This window comes from Procambarus clarkii, chromosome 37, assembly GCF_040958095.1.
Source record: "Procambarus clarkii isolate CNS0578487 chromosome 37, FALCON_Pclarkii_2.0, whole genome shotgun sequence".
Taxonomy (NCBI): Eukaryota; Metazoa; Arthropoda; class Malacostraca; order Decapoda; family Cambaridae; genus Procambarus; species Procambarus clarkii.
In genome coordinates, this window is record NC_091186.1 from 26,395,528 (window position 1) to 26,416,381 (window position 20,854).

At 46.5% G+C, this 20,854-nt stretch overlaps 1 protein-coding gene across 1 annotated transcript; it reads right to left on the minus strand.

Annotated features, from left to right (window-relative positions):
• Positions 1-9,006: 9,006 nt before the first annotated feature.
• On the minus strand, positions 9,007-19,516 carry LOC123765866 (uncharacterized). Its single transcript, XM_045754695.2, has 6 exons — positions 19,376-19,516; positions 16,115-16,213; positions 15,057-15,108; positions 13,243-13,328; positions 10,829-11,059; positions 9,007-9,823 (listed from the first exon to the last, which is right to left on the minus strand). The coding sequence occupies exons 1-6, from the start codon at positions 19,397-19,399 to the stop codon at positions 9,644-9,646; spliced, it is 672 nt and encodes a 223-aa protein (XP_045610651.1). The 5' UTR covers positions 19,400-19,516; the 3' UTR covers positions 9,007-9,643.
• Positions 19,517-20,854: the final 1,338 nt, after the last annotated feature.

Sequence of the window (20,854 nt, forward strand, 5' to 3'; positions counted from 1 at the left end):
AGGTCTCCTAGTGAGTCAACTGGGGAACAGGCACGACCTGTCGTGCTTGTTCCCCCTCCAACGACCTCCAACTTAATGACCCTGCCAACGACCCCACACCAACGATTTCTACACAACCACCTCATCCAACGACCTTCGCCCAACGACCTGTCCCTAACTATCTCCCTGCGACAACCTCCTCAATCCCAACCCCCGAAATCTTTTTTTTTCAGCTCTCTTCCGAAGGTGTAATTTTGAGAAGAGGTAAAAACAGTACCTTTGATGGCCCCCAAGTGGTGAGGGGGAGAGGCTACGCTCTCTTATTTAAATAAAAATACGGGGAAAAATTACTAAATACATTTCGGGGTCGTAATACTGACGAAAATAACGCTGGGTAAATGTTTGTTGCTCCCCTGGATGCGAGCTTGGCTTCATATGTATGAAAGCCTAGCCCACACACGCAAGATTGGCCACATACCCAAGCATGGCCACATGCCCAAGCATGGCCACATACCCAAGCATGGCCACATACCCAAACATGGCCACATTCGTGAGTGAGTCCGTAGTGCGCCTCATCTGTTTCTCAACCTTCTATCTATGCCCTCTTGTTCTATTCACTGTGATCCTTTTACTCTTTTTTTTTCAACTGTATCTATCCCCCAAAAGTATTTTATGCCATTATGTATCTTATGTCTCTTTTTATTATTTCTAGCGATGTTAGGTCTAGATCTTTCGGTCTTTCTTCACACTCAATCCTTCGCAGTTCTAGGACGAGCCTCGTTGTTAATCTATGCACCTTTTCAAGTCAAGGACTGGTCTCACGTTGGTGGTAAACAGTGATCTGAATGCCTCCTTTTTAAGGTTCGTGAATGCTTTTTTTACTTTAGCCAATGTACAGAAAATACTACTGCCGTTATCCTATTTATTATATATAATGCTATGTTTGTTTTTTTTGCTCTTAGTGGTTACAAGGAGTTTGTTTCCCTTGTGTGCCATCCTGCTGGTCGCCAGATACCTATTGCTATTTGCATCGCTTTACACCTGTTGGCGTTGAATTTCAGCAGCAATTGACTGGGCCAACTCTGCAGCTTGAAACCCAAAATTGGAGTTATTATCCAGAAAAACAGCAAAGCCAATCGACAAAACTGTACCGTCTGAGCGGGTTGAACACCTGACAGCAGCCTGCAATGCAAGCACAAGCCACCCAACACCACAAGCAAGGTATTGGGTGGCACCTTGTATCAGACTCAGAGTATTTGATTGGAAGACGAAACAATTCTCAGTGACACCGGAGGAGTAAGAGCCAGATGTCTAACTCGGCCAGAGCCAGATATCTAACTCGGCCAGAGGGCACACCAGGAACCTCCAGGTGCCCCGGAACCCAGGCACCCGTCTGCCTATCGGGTTCTGCACCCATTGCTCGACGCTCAAAAATCCTTCCAAAAACATCAGTATAAGAAATCTGTTAATATCCCTGTGACTACACGCAATATGTGCGCCAGACGTCTTGTCTTTCCGGCTCTTGAATAAAGATGCATCACAGCAAAGGAATAACAGTACGAAACTCTCAATGTTTTTCACCGCCACACAGGACCTACGATTAGACACCTGTACAAATCACTCTCAATACATCTCATACCTCACACAACTATTCTCGCGACCAGTCCTCCCACGACCCGTCCTCCCACGACCAGTCCTCCCACGACCAGTTCTTCCACGACCAGTCCTCCCACGACCAGTCCTCCCACGACCAGTCCTCCCACGACCAGTCCTCCCACGACCAGTCCTTCCACGACCAGTCCTCCCACGACCAGTCCTCCCACGACCAGTCCTCCCACGACCAGTCCTCCCGCGACCCGTCCTCCTACGACCCGTCGTCCCACGACACGTCGTCCCACAACCCGTCTTCAAACAAAATACTATTATTTTCAGTAAAAACATCGGAAATGTACGCTTTCCAGAATTTAGGAGCATCGCTCTCACTTGGCCCGTATAGGTTCATAAGATGACCAACTGAGAGAAAATAGAACAAGATACAATCGTTGGAAGAAGGAAATGGAAATGAATCTGAAATGCTTAATAAGTGTGCAAAATGAATCAGAGACGTAAAGCCGCCCAAGCTCCTCAAATGACAGAATGCATTAACAATACACATCCCCTACCGCCAGAGAACGACCAATCATCGCCTCAGCTCCCCCGGAGTCATGTCCAAACACTTGGAAACTCTTCACAGCCTAGATCTATTAGAGCAACACAAGAGTAACTGACGCGTGATCTTGACGGCTGGCAGGGGCTGGAGGTCTGGGAGCCCGCCTCCGGGGCAGGGGCTGGAGGTCTGGGGGCCCGCCTCCGGGGCAGGGGCTGGAGGTCTGGGGGCCCGCCTCCGGGGCAGGGGCTGGAGGTCTGGGAGCCCGCCTCCGAGGAAGGGGCTGGAGGTCTGGGAGCCCGCCTCCGAGGAAGGGGCTGAAGGTCTGGGGGCCCGCCTCCGGGGAAGGGGCTGGAGGCCTTGGAACCCGCCTCCGGGGCAAGGGCTGGAGTCTAAGGTGCTCGCCTCCGGGGAAGGGGCTGGAGGTCTGGGGGCCCGCCTCCGGGGAAGGGGCTGGAGGCCTTGGAACCCGCCTCCGGGGCAAGGGCTGGAGTCTAAGGTGCTCGCCTCCGGGGCAGGGGTTGGAGGCTCGCCTCCGGGGCAGGGGCTGGAGGTCTGGGAGCCCGCCTCCGAGGAAGGGGCTGAAGGTCTGGGAGCCCGCCTCCGGGGCAGGGGCTGGAGGTCTGGGAGCCCGCCTCCGGGGAAGGGGCTGGAGGTCTGGGAGCCCGCCTCCGGGGCAGGGGCTGGAGGTCTGGGAGCCCGCCTCCGGGGAAGGGGCTGGAGGTCTGGAAGCCCGCCTCCGGGGCAGGGGCTGGAGGTCTAAGGGATCAAATTAGTTGAAAGCAAGTCTAAGATAGAGATAAAATTACAAACAAGAAAGCAGAGAAAATGGAGAAACAGCAAGAAGGAGAGAGAGACTCGACCAGAAGAAGTATTATACCATAGACAAAGGGTCTCCCGACCACAAGCAGTCTCCCCTATACCACGTTAATTCCGGAGAGTGAGTTTCCCGTCAGGGTAATCAATCACCGGAGCACCTCGCCGCATACTCATTTCCCCAACACTGCTGGCAAACAGGAGCGCTCACTGGAGGCTGGAAATAGTTTATGGGAACCGTAAGAGAGAATCATCTTGCATTTCTAAGAGGTCTTCCCCCTCTGGCTCAGGCGAAAGTTGAGGGAAAGTTCTTATTTTCGGGTCATAAAAATTTCATTGAAATAAAGAGAGTAGTTTGGCGGGCCGTAATTGATCTTAAGAAACCTTGGAAGTTGGCAGGTGGTTACGAGAGATAACGATATTTACAGGTCAAGGAGAATTATAAGAAGCTTCGTGGTAATAGTCACTTCCACTTATGGTGAGTGACTACCACTAAGAGTGAGAGTGACCTCCATTTATAGTGCCAATGAGGACAGCATGAGGAAGGCATAAAGTGTGAACACAGCATGAAGGAACGAGAGAACACACTATGCAAGAAGACAGCGAGCGAGAGAGAGAGAGAGGGGGGGAGAGAGAGATAGGGAGAGAGAGACCAGAGTTAGGGGTGAGCAAGCCAAGGTCTCCATTAAGATATTTGATAAGAATTTGATTATAGTTTAGGGTGGCGGCCTCCGGTTTATTACGCCCCTCTATAATTTCTATTCTCATTTGTCTTGTAAATCCAGCTAAGAGCGCCTCGTAAATCCTACAGTCCTGCAGGATGGAGACTGAGTCATGCAGGATAGTAAATCATATTCCTATCCCACAGATCATCTCCTGGACATCCTTCCCGGAAGTCCAGGAGACTCTGCAGGAAACATTAAGCTTCGCAACCGGCTAAAACACTTCTTGAGACGAGGATTTAAGCGGCGGCCGGATAACTCGATTAACATACAGATAACTTCTCGTCCAAGATGTTTAAACGGGAGTTGTTGTTTTAAGTGTGTGTGTGTGTGTGTGTGTGTGTGTGTGTGTGTGTGTGTGTGTGTGTGTGTGCGTGTGTGTGTGTGTGTGTGTGTGTGTGTGTGTGTGTGCGCGTCAGATGTGTGGGTGAGGTTACGACCCGCTTGTCATGCGGGGCTTTGAATCCCGCACTATACACTTTGACTCGAAACACGACACACGGCTGAGAGTTTCAAGGCTTACTAAGATGTTTCAAATATTAACATTCTGACGTTAATTATGAGTAGGAATACTTCTGTTAATTTTGCATGTGACTCTCTTTCTACTTAAGCGACAGACAGACAGGTAAGCAGACAGAATAATTCCCACTCAACAGTTCACGAAGCCCCCCAAATTAGCCACCTGTCTTAACGTGAAAGTAATCAAGATGGCGCCTAAATCTGCCGGAAACGCTAGAGGCTTAAAGCAGAAAAAACGCGAAAAGCGCTGAAAATTGCAACCTATTTTTTCCGGTACCAACAACCAAGCTGTTCCTCCGGTACCAACAAGTGCCTATTACCAAACTATCAATACCTCACAAATCCTGCCGGTAATTGGCTTCCGGAAATTTCATGGAACTTTTCGCCTTCATAAAAAAAGGATTACAGATCATCCCCGCAGGCACAGCATCGCTGTTAATTAATTTTAATGATGAATAAGCTCGTAATCGCTCGTTCAGGAGGAACACGCGAGGACACGAGCCAGAGGACGAGACGAAATAACGAGGAAGTTTTTTGTTAATAGTGGCGGAGGATTCAGGAGCGGATGATTTCTCACTCCTGGCTTATCTCGTCTTAAGCCTAAGCTTACTAATTTTCCTATTAAGACGACTCGACAATGAGGGGGTCTTCACGGGACTCAATTCGTGCTGGGTGTATAGGGGCGAAGGGTTGATGATTGGTGCCCCGTCGATCCTACCCTGTCCAGGACTCTAACCCGGAAGAATTGGTGGCGCGCGAGAGCGTGCTCCGGTATACAAGTCCTGTGCTCCATATAAGCTGTGCTGTGCTCCGGTGCTCGATATAAGCTGTGCTGTGCTCTGGTGCTCCATATAAGCCTAACATGTACTGTATGAATAAACTGGCTACCTGTCCCGGACATAGTGAATTAATTAGTTTAGACACAATTGACCGACAGTGTCAGAAAAATTTTCAGTGTAAGGGATGTAAATAAATTGAATCTATTCAATTTATTTTAGCCATACGAGTCTATTTTATTATGTTAACTATATAATCTATAGATTATATTATTATTATATCAGTGTTTCTCAAAGGTGTCCCCCTTGCACGCCTAAGAGGATAAATTTGAAGGCTAAGGGGGAGGAAATTTGGTCAAGGAAAGAACAAGGGAAGAATTCCAGAATTTGGAAGAATTTTATTAATGTTTATGTTATCCCTATTAAATGTGTTCTCTGCGGGGGTTAAAAACACATAGTATTGCATATCATATTGGAGTAATAGTTATATAGCAAGGTAGGTATAGCAAGGTAGGTATAGCAAGGTAGGTATAGCAAGGTAGGAACAACGTTTCGTTCATTTAATTAATGTTTTAAACTGACCTTTTCACCTCCTTTTTTTTATCGTACGAGGAAAATGTCAAAAGATTTTCATGGCCAAAGCGACGGGTATCGAGCGAGGGTTCACGACAATGTTGTAGCGGCTTCTTCCTGAACGCCATCATCTATCTTCCTTCCAGTATTTTCACTAACAATGACCCCTTAAATGTCGCTTGCCTCTCCCTCGCCCAAGTTAATCCTAACCCCAAATTAAACCCCACACCCAACAACCTCACCCAATGAACCCCCACCCAGTCAACCCCTCCCTCATCAACCCAACAACAACCCCACCCCCAACCACCCCACCTAACAACCCCACCCCCAACCACCCCACCTAACAACCCCACCCCAACAACCTCACCCCCCATCAACCCCACCCCAACAACCTCACCCCCCATCAACCCCACCCCAACAACCTCACCCCCCATCAACCCCACCCCAACAACCTCACCCCCCATCAACCCCACCCCAACAACCTCACCCCCCAACTAATCGGAAACCAAATCCCTACCTTAGAATTGCGCGGGAAAGTTTTTGTTGTGGAAAATTGGGAAGGAAATTGTTATGCAATTACGATAGAATTGTTTTTATTTTCCAGAGAATGGCTCGGCCTGTAGTTTGCTTCATTTAAATTTTGCATTTGTACCAGGAGGAGCTGAGATATCGAAATGCACGCAAAAATGAACAATTTTCACGGGTGAATGAAATGAGTAGAGTGAATCCCCGCAAGAAAACGAAGTATTTCTTGTCCCTTTGGGCGGGACGGTAGAGCGACGGTCTCGCTTCATGCAGGTCAGTGTTCAATCCCCCGACCGTCCAAGTGGTTGGGCACCATTCCTTCTCCTCCGTCCTATCCCAAATCCTTATCCTGACCCCTTCCAAGTGCTAGATAGTCGTAATGGCTTGATGTTCCCTTCCCTTCTACTATACAACCCTTCAGCAGTTGTGATAACTGTAATATTTTTGTAACCTGTCCTTAGGCTAAGCTCGTCCATCCGGCGGCCGACCCCAAAGACGCAGTCATTAACTCTAACATACTGCGTAATCAAAAATATATTTTCTCAAATATAAACTAATGTTGTTATATACTCGAATGCGTAGAACAGATAGGCCTTTCTTTGGTTGGATGGTTAAGTCCTTTTGGCAAATATTGATATTTGCTGTACGTTGATGAAGCATTTAAAGAGGTGGGATTCGAACAGGGGAAGTCAACAAAGCACTTGGCTGCTGGATTAACGAGCATTTAGCCTTTGTTGATGAGGATGGGCTGTAATTTTTTCCAACCACTGAATGTTTCATAGGCGCTTCCCTCTGTCTGTAATTGCCCGGCTCCTGCCTTACGGTCTTCACTCGCTAACCTATAAACACACACTTACACACACACACACTTACACACACTTACACACACACACACACACACACACACTGGGAGAGGAGATGTCTTACCACACTGGAAGGCACTTGGCAGCTAAACGCCTGATGCCAAACTCATAAACGCCAGGCGCCCGGACGCCAGGTGCCCGGACGCCAGGCGCCCAGACGCCAGGCAGCACATGACCATCCCCATTGCTTGAACCAATTACTTACTAACTAATACAGGGATCGCCTCGACATCTGAACCTAAACACACACATATATGCACATTAAACTATACACAGTTTCTACTTATATAGACTTAACCTAATGTGTTACACTCATACTAGACCCAAAATTACTTCAATTTGAAGCAAATTTATTACATCATGAGTGAAATCATGAGTATTTAAATGCCTAAACAGCCCCATGAATATTGATGGCTCTAATGGAATTATCGTGGCAAGGCTAATTGCATTTGCATGTAACTGCGCTTCTCGTGCGGTAAATATACATCACTTTAACACAATTATCATATTACTTCTGTCCATTAACATTAACATAATGGGGATGATCAGCCCTGATGCCCTGTATCCAGATATTGTGGTGAACTGTATATGTTTGGGAAATATATTCATCTCTCTCTGTCTCTGTCTGTCTGTCTGTCTGTCTGTCTCTCTCTCTCTCTCTCTCTCTCTCTCTCTCTCTCTCTCTCTCTCTCTCTCTCTCTCTCTCTCTCTCTCTCTCTCTCTCTCTCTGGCTCTCTCTCTCTGTCTCTCTCTCTCTCTCTGTCTCTCTCTCTCTCTCTCTCTCTCTCTCTCTCTCTGTCTCTGTCTCTCTCTCTCTCTCTCTCTCTCTCTCTCTCTCTCTCTCTCTCTCTCTCTCTCTCTCTCTCTCTCTCTCTCTCTCTCTCTCTCTCTCTGTCTCTCTCTCTCTCTCTCTCTCTCTCTCTCTCTCTCTCTCTCTCTCTCTCTCTGTCTCTGTCTCTGTCTCTCTCTCTCTCTCTCTCTCTCTCTCTCTCTCTCTCTCTCTCTCTCTCTCTCTCTCTCTCTCTCTCTCTCTCTGTCTCTCTCTCTCTCTCTCTCTCTCTCTCTCTCTCTCTCTCTCTCTCTCTCTCTCTCTCTCTCTCTCTGTCTCTGTCTCTGTCTCTCTCTCTCTCTCTCTCTCTCTCTCTCTCTCTCTCTCTCTCTCTCTCTCTCTCCTCTCTCTCTCTCTCTCTCTCTCTCTCTCTCTCTCTCTCTCTGAACACACTCCCACCTTTACGACACTGATCTCACCCCCCCCTCCATAACCTCTTATAACCCCCCATGAGCCCCCTATACCCCCCACCCCATCTTCACCTCACTGGGCTCGACTTTCCCCTCACATCTCCCTGAGTGCTCACCTACAAGTAAATAGGTACCCGAGAGGTAAGTAACTAATAATAATAATAATTTATTCTGTAGGGGACAGGCAGCTTGAGTTTATACATACATTTAGGGCAATATAACATTGAAATACTGACGCTCCTTAGGATGCAACCCCACAACAAGCTGAGTAAGTCCTGGGTACCTATTTACTGCTAGGTGAACAGTGGCATTAGGTTATAGGAAACATGCCCAACCATTTCTGCCCCGTCTGGGATTCGAACCAGGGTTGTGAGTCGAGAGCAAACCCAACTGCAATACCGAGAAGGGTAGTGCACTACTTGGAAAGGATCAGGATAAGGATTTGGGACAGGACGAGGGGAAAGGAATGGTGACAAACAACTTGGACGGTCGGGGATTGAACGCCGACCTGTATGAAATGAGACCGTCGCTCTACCATCCAGCAACTTGGGGCAACTGGCCTATTGTCCGGTGTTGCACACTAACTCGAAGACAAAATCCAATGCTGCAGACAAATCTCAATAAAGTTTATAGTCTTCTCACATAATATTCCCACGAATCCACAAGGGCCGTGACGAGGGTTCGAACGTACGTCCGAGAGCATCCCAGACGCAGCCTTAATCCCTTGTCGGCTTGTCCATATGATGCATCACGCCATTGTGATTTCTGTGTGTAATATTCCCACAGTTTCTATATTAATCAGTTCAAGCTTAGTGTCAAAGGCAGAGAGGAGTAAGGAAAATTGTTGCTAATACAAATCATTTACTAAAGCAGCTATAATAATAAAATACAATAAATGAAATAAAGCCTCACTAAATTAAAATTATAAATACTTTAAGAGCAGGTCTACTGCGCTACTTCTGCACTGAACCTCGTGAAAATTACATTATCGTGTCTTGAACAGTGATAAAATAATCTATAAATTGCTTAATTAATCACTTTGGCAATATTTCAGAGGCTTGATAATAGCAGTTGCTAAACCTCTCAATCACAGCAATCATAAAGGTATACGTACATTCAGTCACGATAAATCATTAGACTTCATCGTCTCCCTGTTGTCACCTCTCTTCACTTCACATAAATATCATCACTTCATACATGACATATATATGTAATGTGGTACAATATTAATATTGATAATTCACAGCAATAAACTAACTCTTACCTCCGTCAACTAACTCTGGCACCGTCAATATTCTGTGTGACTGACTCACTGTATGTGAAATATTAAATGAAACCATTCATGGAGTTACACCTGCAATATGACTGATTTTTCTAACTTCTGCACTCACAAGTTTGTGTTTGTCTTTCTCAATAACTAATGAATAAGACAGGAATTATACACAAATGATTTTGAGCATAAGACAAGATCAACATGAACAGTGGTTAGCGAGATGGATAGTACGCCTCTGGTTTGGGCACGGGAGGAGGTGGGTAGCGAGGGTAGCTGTGAGCATAAGGGGCCCTCTGGATGTGCTGCTGTAGAGGGATTTCCTGATCTGGTGCATACTGTTGAGGACTCTCGTTGATCACTGGGAGCCCGGTCCCAGCCACCTGTTTCTGGTACTGGAGAGAGAGAGGAAGACACGGTAATGACGTTCAACAATGATAATTTCAAGTTTGAGGCACGCTTGTGTCCCTGCACGCTCACTCTGTCCTCACACATGGGCCACATACCACATAGGCCACATACCCCTAGACACACACACACACACACACACACACACACACACACACACACACACACACACACACACACGCCGTCTTCAAGCAAGGGCAATATATGTCTATACAAGGGCAGAACATATTTATATATCTTTGGTGACTGTGGTAGCAAAACTGACACCCAGTCTCCAAAAAAAATATAGAACCTACATCAAGTGCCAAGGGAACGTACAAAACATGCACTGTTGTACCTGAAAATGGTCACGTTTTGTTATAGGTAAAATAAAAGGCTTAACTAGAAAAGCAGTAACCTATTATAGACCTAAAATATGGAACCTCAGGCCCTATTTATAGGCATGTTTGCCGCTTTATTTGTATGTCATCCACAGTTGGAATTGGTATGATTTTTGTTTGTTGTTGACACTTGCAGTCTTTTTATCACTATATAATTCCAGTAGTCGGGGACATGATGCCTGAATTCTGACTTATCGAGATCTCTCCCCCCACCCCCCTAAAAAAAAAAAGTTTAACTACTAACCTTCGCCAGGAGGTAACCCACAACACTTGCCTAACTCTCAGGTACCTAATTACATGCTAGGTGAACAGGGACATCAGGAGAAAAGAAACGTGTACACTCATGTCTCTCCCGCCCGGGGATCGAACCCAGGACCCTCGACTGTGTGTCGGGAACGTCGAACACTGTACTATAAGGATTTTTAAGTTATGTGGTTCACTATCATAATAGCCCTTCTGTTACGGCCAGGATAGATAGCTATTAAGATATCAATATATAACAAAGCTATATGAAGTAAATAGAATAAAATTTAAGACAACCGTAATGGTAAAACATGCGACTGAAAGAAAATAATTTTGAGGCATTGAGCTTTTTGAGGCATTTTGAGTTACCTGGTCGTGAAGGCCCGCGGAGAGGCCCACTACTATGACGGCCAGCAGGAAGCCAAAAGCAGTGATGAAGAAGACTTCGTAGGCGTTATAGTTGGCATACCACGGGGGCTTATCAGCATACCAAACACAGCCGGTGATAAACACGGACACGCCCACGACGATGAAGGTGACCAGGCGAGCGTTGAGTCTCTGGAGGTCCACCAGCACCTCTGGCGTCACCGTCATGCTACCCTGGGGAACAGTGGTGCCTGTGTGTTACTCTGGGGAGCAGTGGTGCCTGTGTGTTACTCTGGGGAGCAGTGGTGCCTGTGTGTTACTCTGGGGAACAGTGGTGCCTGTGTGTTACTCTGGGGAGCAGTGGTGCCTGTTACTCTTAGGAGCAGTGGTGCCTGTGTGTTACTCTGGGGAGCAGTGGTGCCTGTCTGTTACTCTGGGGAGCAGTGGTGCCTGTGTGTTACTCTGGGGAGCAGTGGTACCTGTGTGTTACTCTGGGGAGCAGTGATGCCTGTGTGTTACTCTGGGGAGCAGTGGTGCCTGTGTGTTACTCTGGGGAGCAGTGGTGCCTGTGTGTTACTCTGGGGAGCAGTGGTGCCTGTGTGTTACTCTGGGGAGCAGTGGTGCCTGTGTGTTACTCTGGGGAGCAGTGGTGCCTGTGTGTTACTCTGGGGAGCAGTGGTGCCTGTCTGTTACTCTGGGGAGCAGTGGTGCCTGTGTGTTACTCTGGGGAGCAGTGGTGCCTGTGTGTTACTCTGGGGAGCAGTGGTGCCTGTGTGTTACTCTGGGGAGCAGTGATGCCTGTGTGTTACTCTGGGTAGCAGTGGTGTCTGTGTGTTACTCTGGGGAGCAGTGGTGCCTGTGTGTTACTCTGGGTAGCAGTGGTGTCTGTGTGTTACTCTGGGGAGCAGTGGTGCCTGTGTGTTACTCTGGGGAGCAGTGGTGCCTGTGTGTTACTCTGGGGAGCAGTGGTGCCTGTGTGTTACTCTGGGGAGCAGTGGTGCCTGTGTGTTACTCTGGGGAGCAGTGGTGCCTGTGTGTTACTCTGGGGAGCAGTGGTGCCTGTGTGTTACTCTGGGGAGCAGTGACGCCTGTCTGTTACTCTGGGGAGCAGCGATACCTGTCTGTTACTCTGGGGACCAGTGTTACCACCTCTGTGTTACCTTGAAGAGTAATGTTACCAATGATTTTATTATTTGTACCTGCAGGATATTTAAGCTCCAATCTCATGGAGCCGCTTTTCTAACCCTCGGTGGTGTAGTATACTGACTCCCGACCTACTTTCCTTATCTGATTGTAGAGAGATAACGACCTTAAGGGTCGGTACTAGGAGGCCCATCTTGCTCCTAGAATATGTAAACAATCTAACATAGGAAGTGATCTCATTCTTGTCAATGTTGGCTGGTAATATTAAACTAATTCGGAAATCAGAACTGAGGAGAACTGCGGTACATTGCAAGGTGACTTAGACAATCTCCAGAGATGATCTGAGAAATTGCTACAAGAATTCAATCCTAACAAATGCAAGGTTATGAGATAGGAGTTGAAACGAGAAGACCTCAAATACAATACAGGATAAAGGGAAGGAACGTTCCAACTTCTGAAAAAGAGAAAGACTTAGGCATGGACATAACTGGAGATCTACCACCAGAGGCACACGTCACCAGTATAAGGAAGGCAGCATATGCCAGCCTGGCAAACGTCCCGTTATTCTTCTGGGACTTGGACGAAGCCTAAAGGAAATGAACCTCACTACACAGGAGGAAAGAAGGAGTAGTGGAGACATGATAACGACGCACAAGATACGAAGGGCGGATGGACAAATGAATATACGTGTAATGTTCATATTATAATAATAATAATAATAATAATAATTTTTTTATTTAGGTAAAGGTACATACATAAAGAGATTTTACAAAGTTTGTTGGCTTTATAGATAGAGCTAGTACATACAATGCCTAAAGCCACTATTACGCAAAGCGTTTCGGGCAGTTTATTAAGGAACAGTAGAACGAGAACACATAATTGAAAACTAAAAACTCAGATAAGTCACAGGGATGTCAGAACGAACTTTTTCAATGTGAGGGTAGTTAACAAACGGAATGCATTAGGCAGTGATGTGGTAGAGGCAGACTCCATACACAGATTAAAATATAGATATGATAGAGCCCAACAGGCTGAGGAACCTTTACACCAATTGATTAACAGTTGAGACGCGGGACCAAAGAGCTGAAGCTCAACCCCCGCAAGCACAACTAGGTAAGTATTCAACCCGGGTCAGTGAGCTAAAAATACCGAGCGCTGTCTGCTCGGCCGCGAGGACCTGTGTGTGTTAACAATGTGTTACTGTGTTACCCCACAACACCCCCTCTCCTCCCCCCCCCCATTACTCCTCTCACTGTGTCTCATCACCAACTTACCGAGATGAGGAAGATGATGCGACAAGTGACGTAGATGTAACCCACGTCGACCGGAATGGAGATGAAGGATCCATAGAGTGTGTAGCCTGAGGAGGAGAGAGTGAGGGGTTAGTAGACTCCCATCACCTGTGGTGGAGTGACTCCCATCACCTGTGGTGGAGTGACTCCCATCACCTGCGGTGGAGTGACTCCGTCACCTGCGGTGGAGTGACTCCCATCACCTGTGGTGGAGTGACTCCGTCACCTGCGGTGGAGTGACTCCCATCACCTGCGGTGGAGTGACTCCGTCACCTGTGGTGGAGTGACTCCCATCACCTGCGGTGGAGTGACTCCCATCACCTGCGGTGGAGTGACTCCGTCACCTGCGGTGGAGTGACTCCCATCACCTGTGGTGGAGTGACTCCGTCACCTGTGGTGGAGTGACTCCCATCACCTGTGGTGGAGTGACTCCCATCACCTGCGGTGGAGTGACTCCGTCACCTGCGGTGGAGTGACTCCCATCACCTGCGGTGGAGTGACTCCGTCACCTGTGGTGGAGTGACTCCCATCACCTGTGGTGGAGTGACTCCCATCACCTGTGGTGGAGTGACTCCCATCACCTGCGGTGGAGTGACTCCCATCACCTGCGGTGGAGTGACTCCCATCACCTGCGGTGGAGTGACTCCCATCACCTGTGGTGGAGTGACTCCGTCACCTGTGGTGGAGTGACTCCCATCACCTGCGGTGGAGTGACTCCCATCACCTGTGGTGGAGTGACTCCGTCACCTGTGGTGGAGTGACTCCCATCACCTGCGGTGGAGTGACTCCGTCACCTGTGGTGGAGTGACTCCCATCACCTGTGGTGGAGTGACTCCCATCACCTGTGGTGGAGTGACTCCGTCACCTGTGGTGGAGTGACTCCCATCACCTGCGGTGGAGTGACTCCCATCACCTGCGGTGGAGTGACTCCCATCACCTGCGGTGGAGTGACTCCGTCACCTGTGGTGGAGTGACTCCCATCACCTGCGGTGGAGTGACTCCCATCACCTGTGGTGGAGTGACTCCGTCACCTGTGGTGGAGTGACTCCGTCACCTGCGGTGGAGTGACTCCGTCACCTGCGGTGGAGTGACTCCCATCACCTGATGAGGAGATTTTGAACTGGATTTTGACCTTAAGTATTATCTAGCCATTTACGGCTTCGACAGGTAGGCGGTTCCATGGGTTTATAACCCTATGGGTGAAGGCATGTGTTCCCCGCCCAACACTGTGGCTTAATGTGATGGCTGCTGGTGTCCCGTGTATGTCTTACACTCGACCTTGTTAAGAAGCGGTTTGGATAAATGACTTTCAACTTGTTCAGTATTTTAAATCAGTTTTAATTCAACTTTATTCAACATGAACCACTTTCTTACACAATAACTATAACACAGTACCTATCTGGCAATCCTCTTTTCTGAACCTATCTTTTAGTACCTTGTACTCGGTATCTATTTTAAGTGCCTAACTTTGAATACCTATCTCTCAGTGCATCTCTCTCAATACATATTTCTCAATGGTATGTGCCTCACTGATTCCAAATTCATTTACACCGCACTACAGTGCCACTGTGAAAGCCTCCCACTTGACCTTCCCCCTTCGTTCTCGCTTCATGTAGGTCGGTGTTCAATCCCTGACCGTCCAAAGTGATTGGACACCATTCCTTCCCTTCCCCGTCCCATCCCAAATCCTAATCCTGATCCCTTCCCAGTGCGATATAGTTGTTATGGCTTGGCGCTTTCCCAACAATTCCCTTCCCTTCCGTCACTACAATGACGCTTGAGGTCGTGGCACTTACTTGCTACTCCACAATTTGCCATGGTAGCGGCGATGCAGCAGGCCCAGCAAACCTGTGGAAAAGGTAGGCCTGGAATTTAGATTTTGTTTTGGGGGGAAAAAAATGCGTTTTTAGACTCCTCTTGACCATCAAGTTGATGACGTTAGCGTCTGGCTCTTGACTCCTCCTTTTCTCCTCTTCACCTTCGAGTCATCGATGTTAAAGTGTGGTGGAAAATAATAATTACTAATAATAATTATTAAATATATATATATTTCGTAAGTCTTTTATAAGCACATAATTTCCGTTCTCACCAACAGCGACACTAAGAGCGTCTGTCTCAACAACGATTCATCGTAAATAAACCCTTAGGTGCTAATTATCTACACCCTACTTGAATGAATGGTTTACAAAAACATGCAACAGTACTTGTATGGTCATTACCACTTGTTCAAGAAAGATAGTCTTTTCATAAATGACATTGGTGCAGGACACTATTTATGGGTCATAAAGAAGTTAACAAAAGGACACAGCGCCTAGGATTGCCTACAAAAACACATCACAGCGCCCAGGATTGTTTACAAAAACACAACACAGCGCCCAGGATTGTTTACAAAAACACAACACAGCGCCCAGGATTATTTACAAAAACACATCACAGCGCCCAGGATTGTTTACAAAAACACAACACAGCGCCCAGGATTATTTACAAAAACACAACACAGCGCCCAGGATTGTTTACAAAAACACAACACAGCGCCCAGGATTATTTACAAAAACACATCACAGCGCCCAGGATTATTTACAAAAACACAACACAGCGCCCAGGATTATTTACAGAAACACAAGACAGCGCCCAGGATTATTTACAAAAACACAATACAGCGCCCAGGATTATTTACAAAAACACAACACAGCTCCCAGGATTATTTACAGAAACACAAGACAGCGCCCAGGATTATTTACAAAAACACAAGACAGCTCCCAGGATTGTTTACAAAAACACAACACAGCGCCCAGGATTGTTTACAAAAACACAAGACAGCTCCCAGGATTGTTTACAAAAACACAAGACTTACCAGACAAAGAGCTCCCAGGACGTAGATGGTGATTCTGAGAGCCCTGTCTGAGCAACAAGGCCTGGCGACCCCCTGGATCCTCCCCGTCTGTTGTAGAATCTGCAACACGTCAACCACCCTCATAGTGTTTATTGTTGTCGGTTTTAGTGCTAGTAGTGGTGGTAGCAATGGAGGGGCAAGTGTTGACACTTGAACAAGCAGTGGTAAAAGTTGCCATGGGTATAATACCGTCATCAGGACAAAATGGGGGACCTTTGACAAGCCGCCGGTTTTCTGTCCTCATCGTGGCCATTACAGAGATAGTGACCCTAAGGTAAATTTAACTGTATGTGTGAAAGGAAGAGAAAAATAGACTTGGGTTAGATAAATGGAAAAAAAAAGAGAAATTAGCTGTGATTCTTTTTTTGAGATATAAACAAGAGTTGTTACATTCTTGTACAGCCACTAGTACGCGTAGCGTTTCGGGCAAGTCCTTAATCCTATGGTCCCTGGAATACGATCCCCTGCCGCGAAGAATCGTTTTTTCATCCAAGTACACATTTTACTGTTGCGTTAAACAGAGGCTACAGTTAAGGAATTGCGCCCAGTAAATCCTCCCCGGCCAGGATACGAACCCATGACATAGCGCTCGCGGAACGCCAGGCGAGTGTCTTACCACTACACCACGGAGACAGTTCTGACATTTGAGGTGATCGTCAGGGTGCTGAAGGCGTCACATACAGTGCCTGAAAAGCCTTAAAAAGCGTTACCTTGATGCTAAGAGCTGCTCACAGTTGCTCGCAAATTAAGGTAAACAGAATGCAAAGATACATATCTAGAAGCTTTTATGTTATCTGATGTTATTCTTCTGCTCTATCTTGCCCGGGTTAGGTCCCATTTAGATAATGCAATTCACTGATAGTCACTATTTTAGAGTCTTCCCGGCTTGCTGCCTTCATATGATAATTTCTTACTATAGAATTAACCAAAATTAACGTGAAGGACATACAGTTCAGTAGAAGGAAGCTCCGCTGTCAGAGGTTCTTCAGCGCAGGTTTTGTATCAACTTAGTATCGTATTTCATAAAAACGTATTCCATAAGTACATATAGAACAAATTCAAGGAAACTGAATGAGGCTTATTGGCGCAAGCTTAGCAGCTCCAATTTGTACCTAAACTTGCTCATTTATGTATACTAAACCTCTCTTTGAAAGAATCCCACATCTATTATATTGCCCTCGATTGTGTCCTATAAATCAACAACATGATTTGCTTACTTGTATTTATCCAGGTCATTCCCAAACCTAAACTTGTCCAATTTGTTTGTATTCATCTAAAACAGGGACGGGGCAATATTTTTTAGGTTGTGAACCAAAATCACCAAATCTTTTGATGTAAAATTTTCTCGCGTGCCAGCAGAAATTCTGGTAATCATATTATTATAATTTTGTGTCTTTTTAAGTATTGGGAGAACTTTTCAAATAATCACTTTGATCCCCAATTTTTAAGTGAAAATTTCTCACTTAAAAACGAGGTTAAACAAGGTGCTGTTTTTAGTCCCGTATTATTTGCTGTCTTAATCTATTAGAGCCAGTCGAGCTCGCTACCACATAGGCCAATGTGTCCTGTTATGTTGATGATCTATTTCCTCTAGCACCGACTAAGATTTAAATTTTTTAAAATTTGAGTGGACACACCGCCATAGCAGCATGTACAACACTCCCCAATAGGAAGAAAACCCGCTGGGTTGTTCATCCTGTCACTTGTACCCAGACACAGCTGGGACTTGCTTAACTGTCTCAAGTGAACAGCTCCTCAAACAAGAAGATTAACATCTATCAACCCTTGAAAGCTTACGTTATCTTGCGGGTGCAAAAGGCCGACTAAGATGTTATGGAAAAACCTTGTAGAAGTATGAGAAAGATATAGTACAGAATACAACCAAATGTCCAAGCCTGCCAAATGTGCCGTAGTTCCATATAACTCTGCCCAACCACTTGGACTGGACGGTAGAGCGACAGTCTTTTTTTCATGCAGGTCGGCGTTTAATCCCCAACTATCCAAGTGGTTGGGCACCATTCCTTCCCCCCTCCGTCCCATCCCCGAATCCTTATCCTGACCCCTTCCCAGTCCTATATAGTCGTAATGGTTTGGCGCTTTCCCCGGATAATTCCCTTCCTCCAAGTAACTCATAGGATTCGGTTTATATTGATCCAAAACTAAAGTTACTAGGCAAAGGTATTCCAATAGAGTATTTTGAAAAGCATCTGGAACATATTATATCCTCAAACGGCCCACTTGACAATTACCTCCCACGGAGGAGATTCCGTGGAGGTAATGACTTCAAAACCACTACATAACAAGTGTTATTATCTACTACCTATGCAAGGTTAGATTAGATTAGCGTTGCGTTAGATTTAGATTATGTTAGGTTACGTTTCATTACATTTGGTTAAGTAAATACGGAGTATTCTCAAAAATGTGAAATATGGTATTCGAAAACTGGGTATCCCCTAGAATTTTGTTTACAGAAAATTCTTCACACCTTTTCAAAGAAAACGAGTTGAGCATATACTTTTAATAGTTTAAACCAACGATTTATAATACAATAACGGACAAAGGTTCACTTGCTAGTTAACAAGTAGATTTTTATTGGTATCGTAATATGCTTTCAGACAATAACAAATATCTAGGCTACTATTCAGGTGGTATGCGGAAGGGAGGAGGAGGAGGGGCTAAGTGTCTCGATCTAATGGCTTTACTCTGAGAACTGAATGAATTGTAAATGAAGGAAATGTTCAAGACGAATCTTAGGAGTTCATCCTCGCACTTATTGTAATCTTATATCAGGCCTGATAATGGTCCATGAAAGATAAAAACGTTGTCGTTTCTTCATTTTCTGATGTGTGATTTAGACTTCCTTTCTTCAGCTACGTTACTGCGACTCATCTTCTGCAAATGGCTACTATTTCTCTCGTGAGCAGGCGCTGGGTGATGTCGTTGGCGCATCACTGACTAAAACCAGATGACATCTGACTCAAGTCATCACTGACTGACTTGATTTGGTGGGGGGGGGAGGAACCTTCGACAAGCCGCAGACTTCCTGTCCTCGTCGAGGCCACTAGAGTTAGTGGTACTCAGGTAAATCAGGTAAAACATTCGCCTGTATGCATCCTGCTGAAGCAACCGTCAATACAGTGATGACGGTAACAAGTCTAGGTAAGCGGGAGACACAAATGATCGAGAGGAAAAGCCGAGGTCTGCAAAATAATAAATACTCACACTAGTGGACGAATGGGAATACATGTCGACCTTCAGCTAGGCGTGGTCTTCCTGGGAGAGGCGAGTGCTGGGAGGAGGTGGGAGTGCTGGGAGGAGGTGAGGCGTGCTGGGAGGAGGTGAGGCGTGCTGGGAGGAGGTGGGAGTGCTGGGAGAAGGTGGGAGTGCTGGGAGGAGGTGAGGCGTGCTGGGAGGAGGTGAGGCGTGCTGGGAGGAGGTGAGGCGTGCTGGGAGGAGGTGGGAGTGCTGGGAGAAGGTGGGCGTGTGGTAGTGACGCTAGCAAGGACCAATAACTCAGTTGTATGAGATGGGAAGGGGAAGGGAAGGCTGGGATAATGTTGGGGGCCTGTGTGTGTGTGTGTGCTCTTAACGACTGCCACTTCCTCGCCCTCGACTATCTGATAAAACCTCAGGAGAGATAAGCAGCTGATAAAGTGTTGCAAGAACCATTTGTTCTGTGATTCAAATTCTATATAAAATGTTGCCCAACTCGGCAGTTATGTTCAAATGTTAAAGGATAATCTGCCTCTTCCTTAGAATTATAACAATATTTGGTTAAAGATCTATAGAACATTTCTGAAATAATTACATGAGTGATAAATATAGGAGTGATCATATAGTGTATGCCACTTCCTGGGCTACAGAGAAAGTTATACAAAATTTATTGAATTCCGTTCAGCACAACCTATCAAAATCCATAACGGACAAATTACGTTGTACTGTTAATCTATAGCGGTTCTCCAACATTCACATTTTCTATGCATGGGCAGCCCGTCCTCCAAAAATGGGGTGGTAAATGTAAGGAGACAAATAAGTGCAATTATGTACTATTCATAGCAGTTAGGAATTGTACTTATTAAAACGAGAATTAAATGGGGGGAGGGAGTTGGGTGAATGTAACAGCCCCATAAGTGCAATTGAGCACTGTTTATAACAGTAAGAAATATCGTATTTAGCAGGTGTGGATACATTAGACTGCTCTCTCTAACCTTTTGAGGTGGCATATGGCCAAAGAGTGCCCTCATTACGTTGTACAGGTAATTGTATCACTCGCTAAATTGGTTGACCTGACCGGGAGCCGGTCGGCCGAGCGGACAGCACGCTGGACTGTGATCCTGTGGTCCCGGGTTCGATCCCGGGCGCCGGCGAGAAACAATGTGCAGAGTTTCTTTCACCCTATACCTTGCAGTAAATAGGTTCCTGGGTGTTAGTCAGCTGTCACGGGCTGCTTCCTGGGGGTGGAGGCCTGGTCGAGGACCGGGCCGCGGAGACACAAAAGCCCCGAAATCATCTCAAGATAACCTTGAGGGGGGGGGGGGGTGTCCTACGTGTATGGATTTGGTTGCCCATTCTGAGGCACAAGGAAGGTGGTGGTGTAGAACCATCAGGGAAGAATGTTTGATGCAGCAAGACACTCCTGTTGAAAACGGGGAGAGCACTGCATGGAACACTGCACACTTTCCTGTATCAGATCGTAGTTTC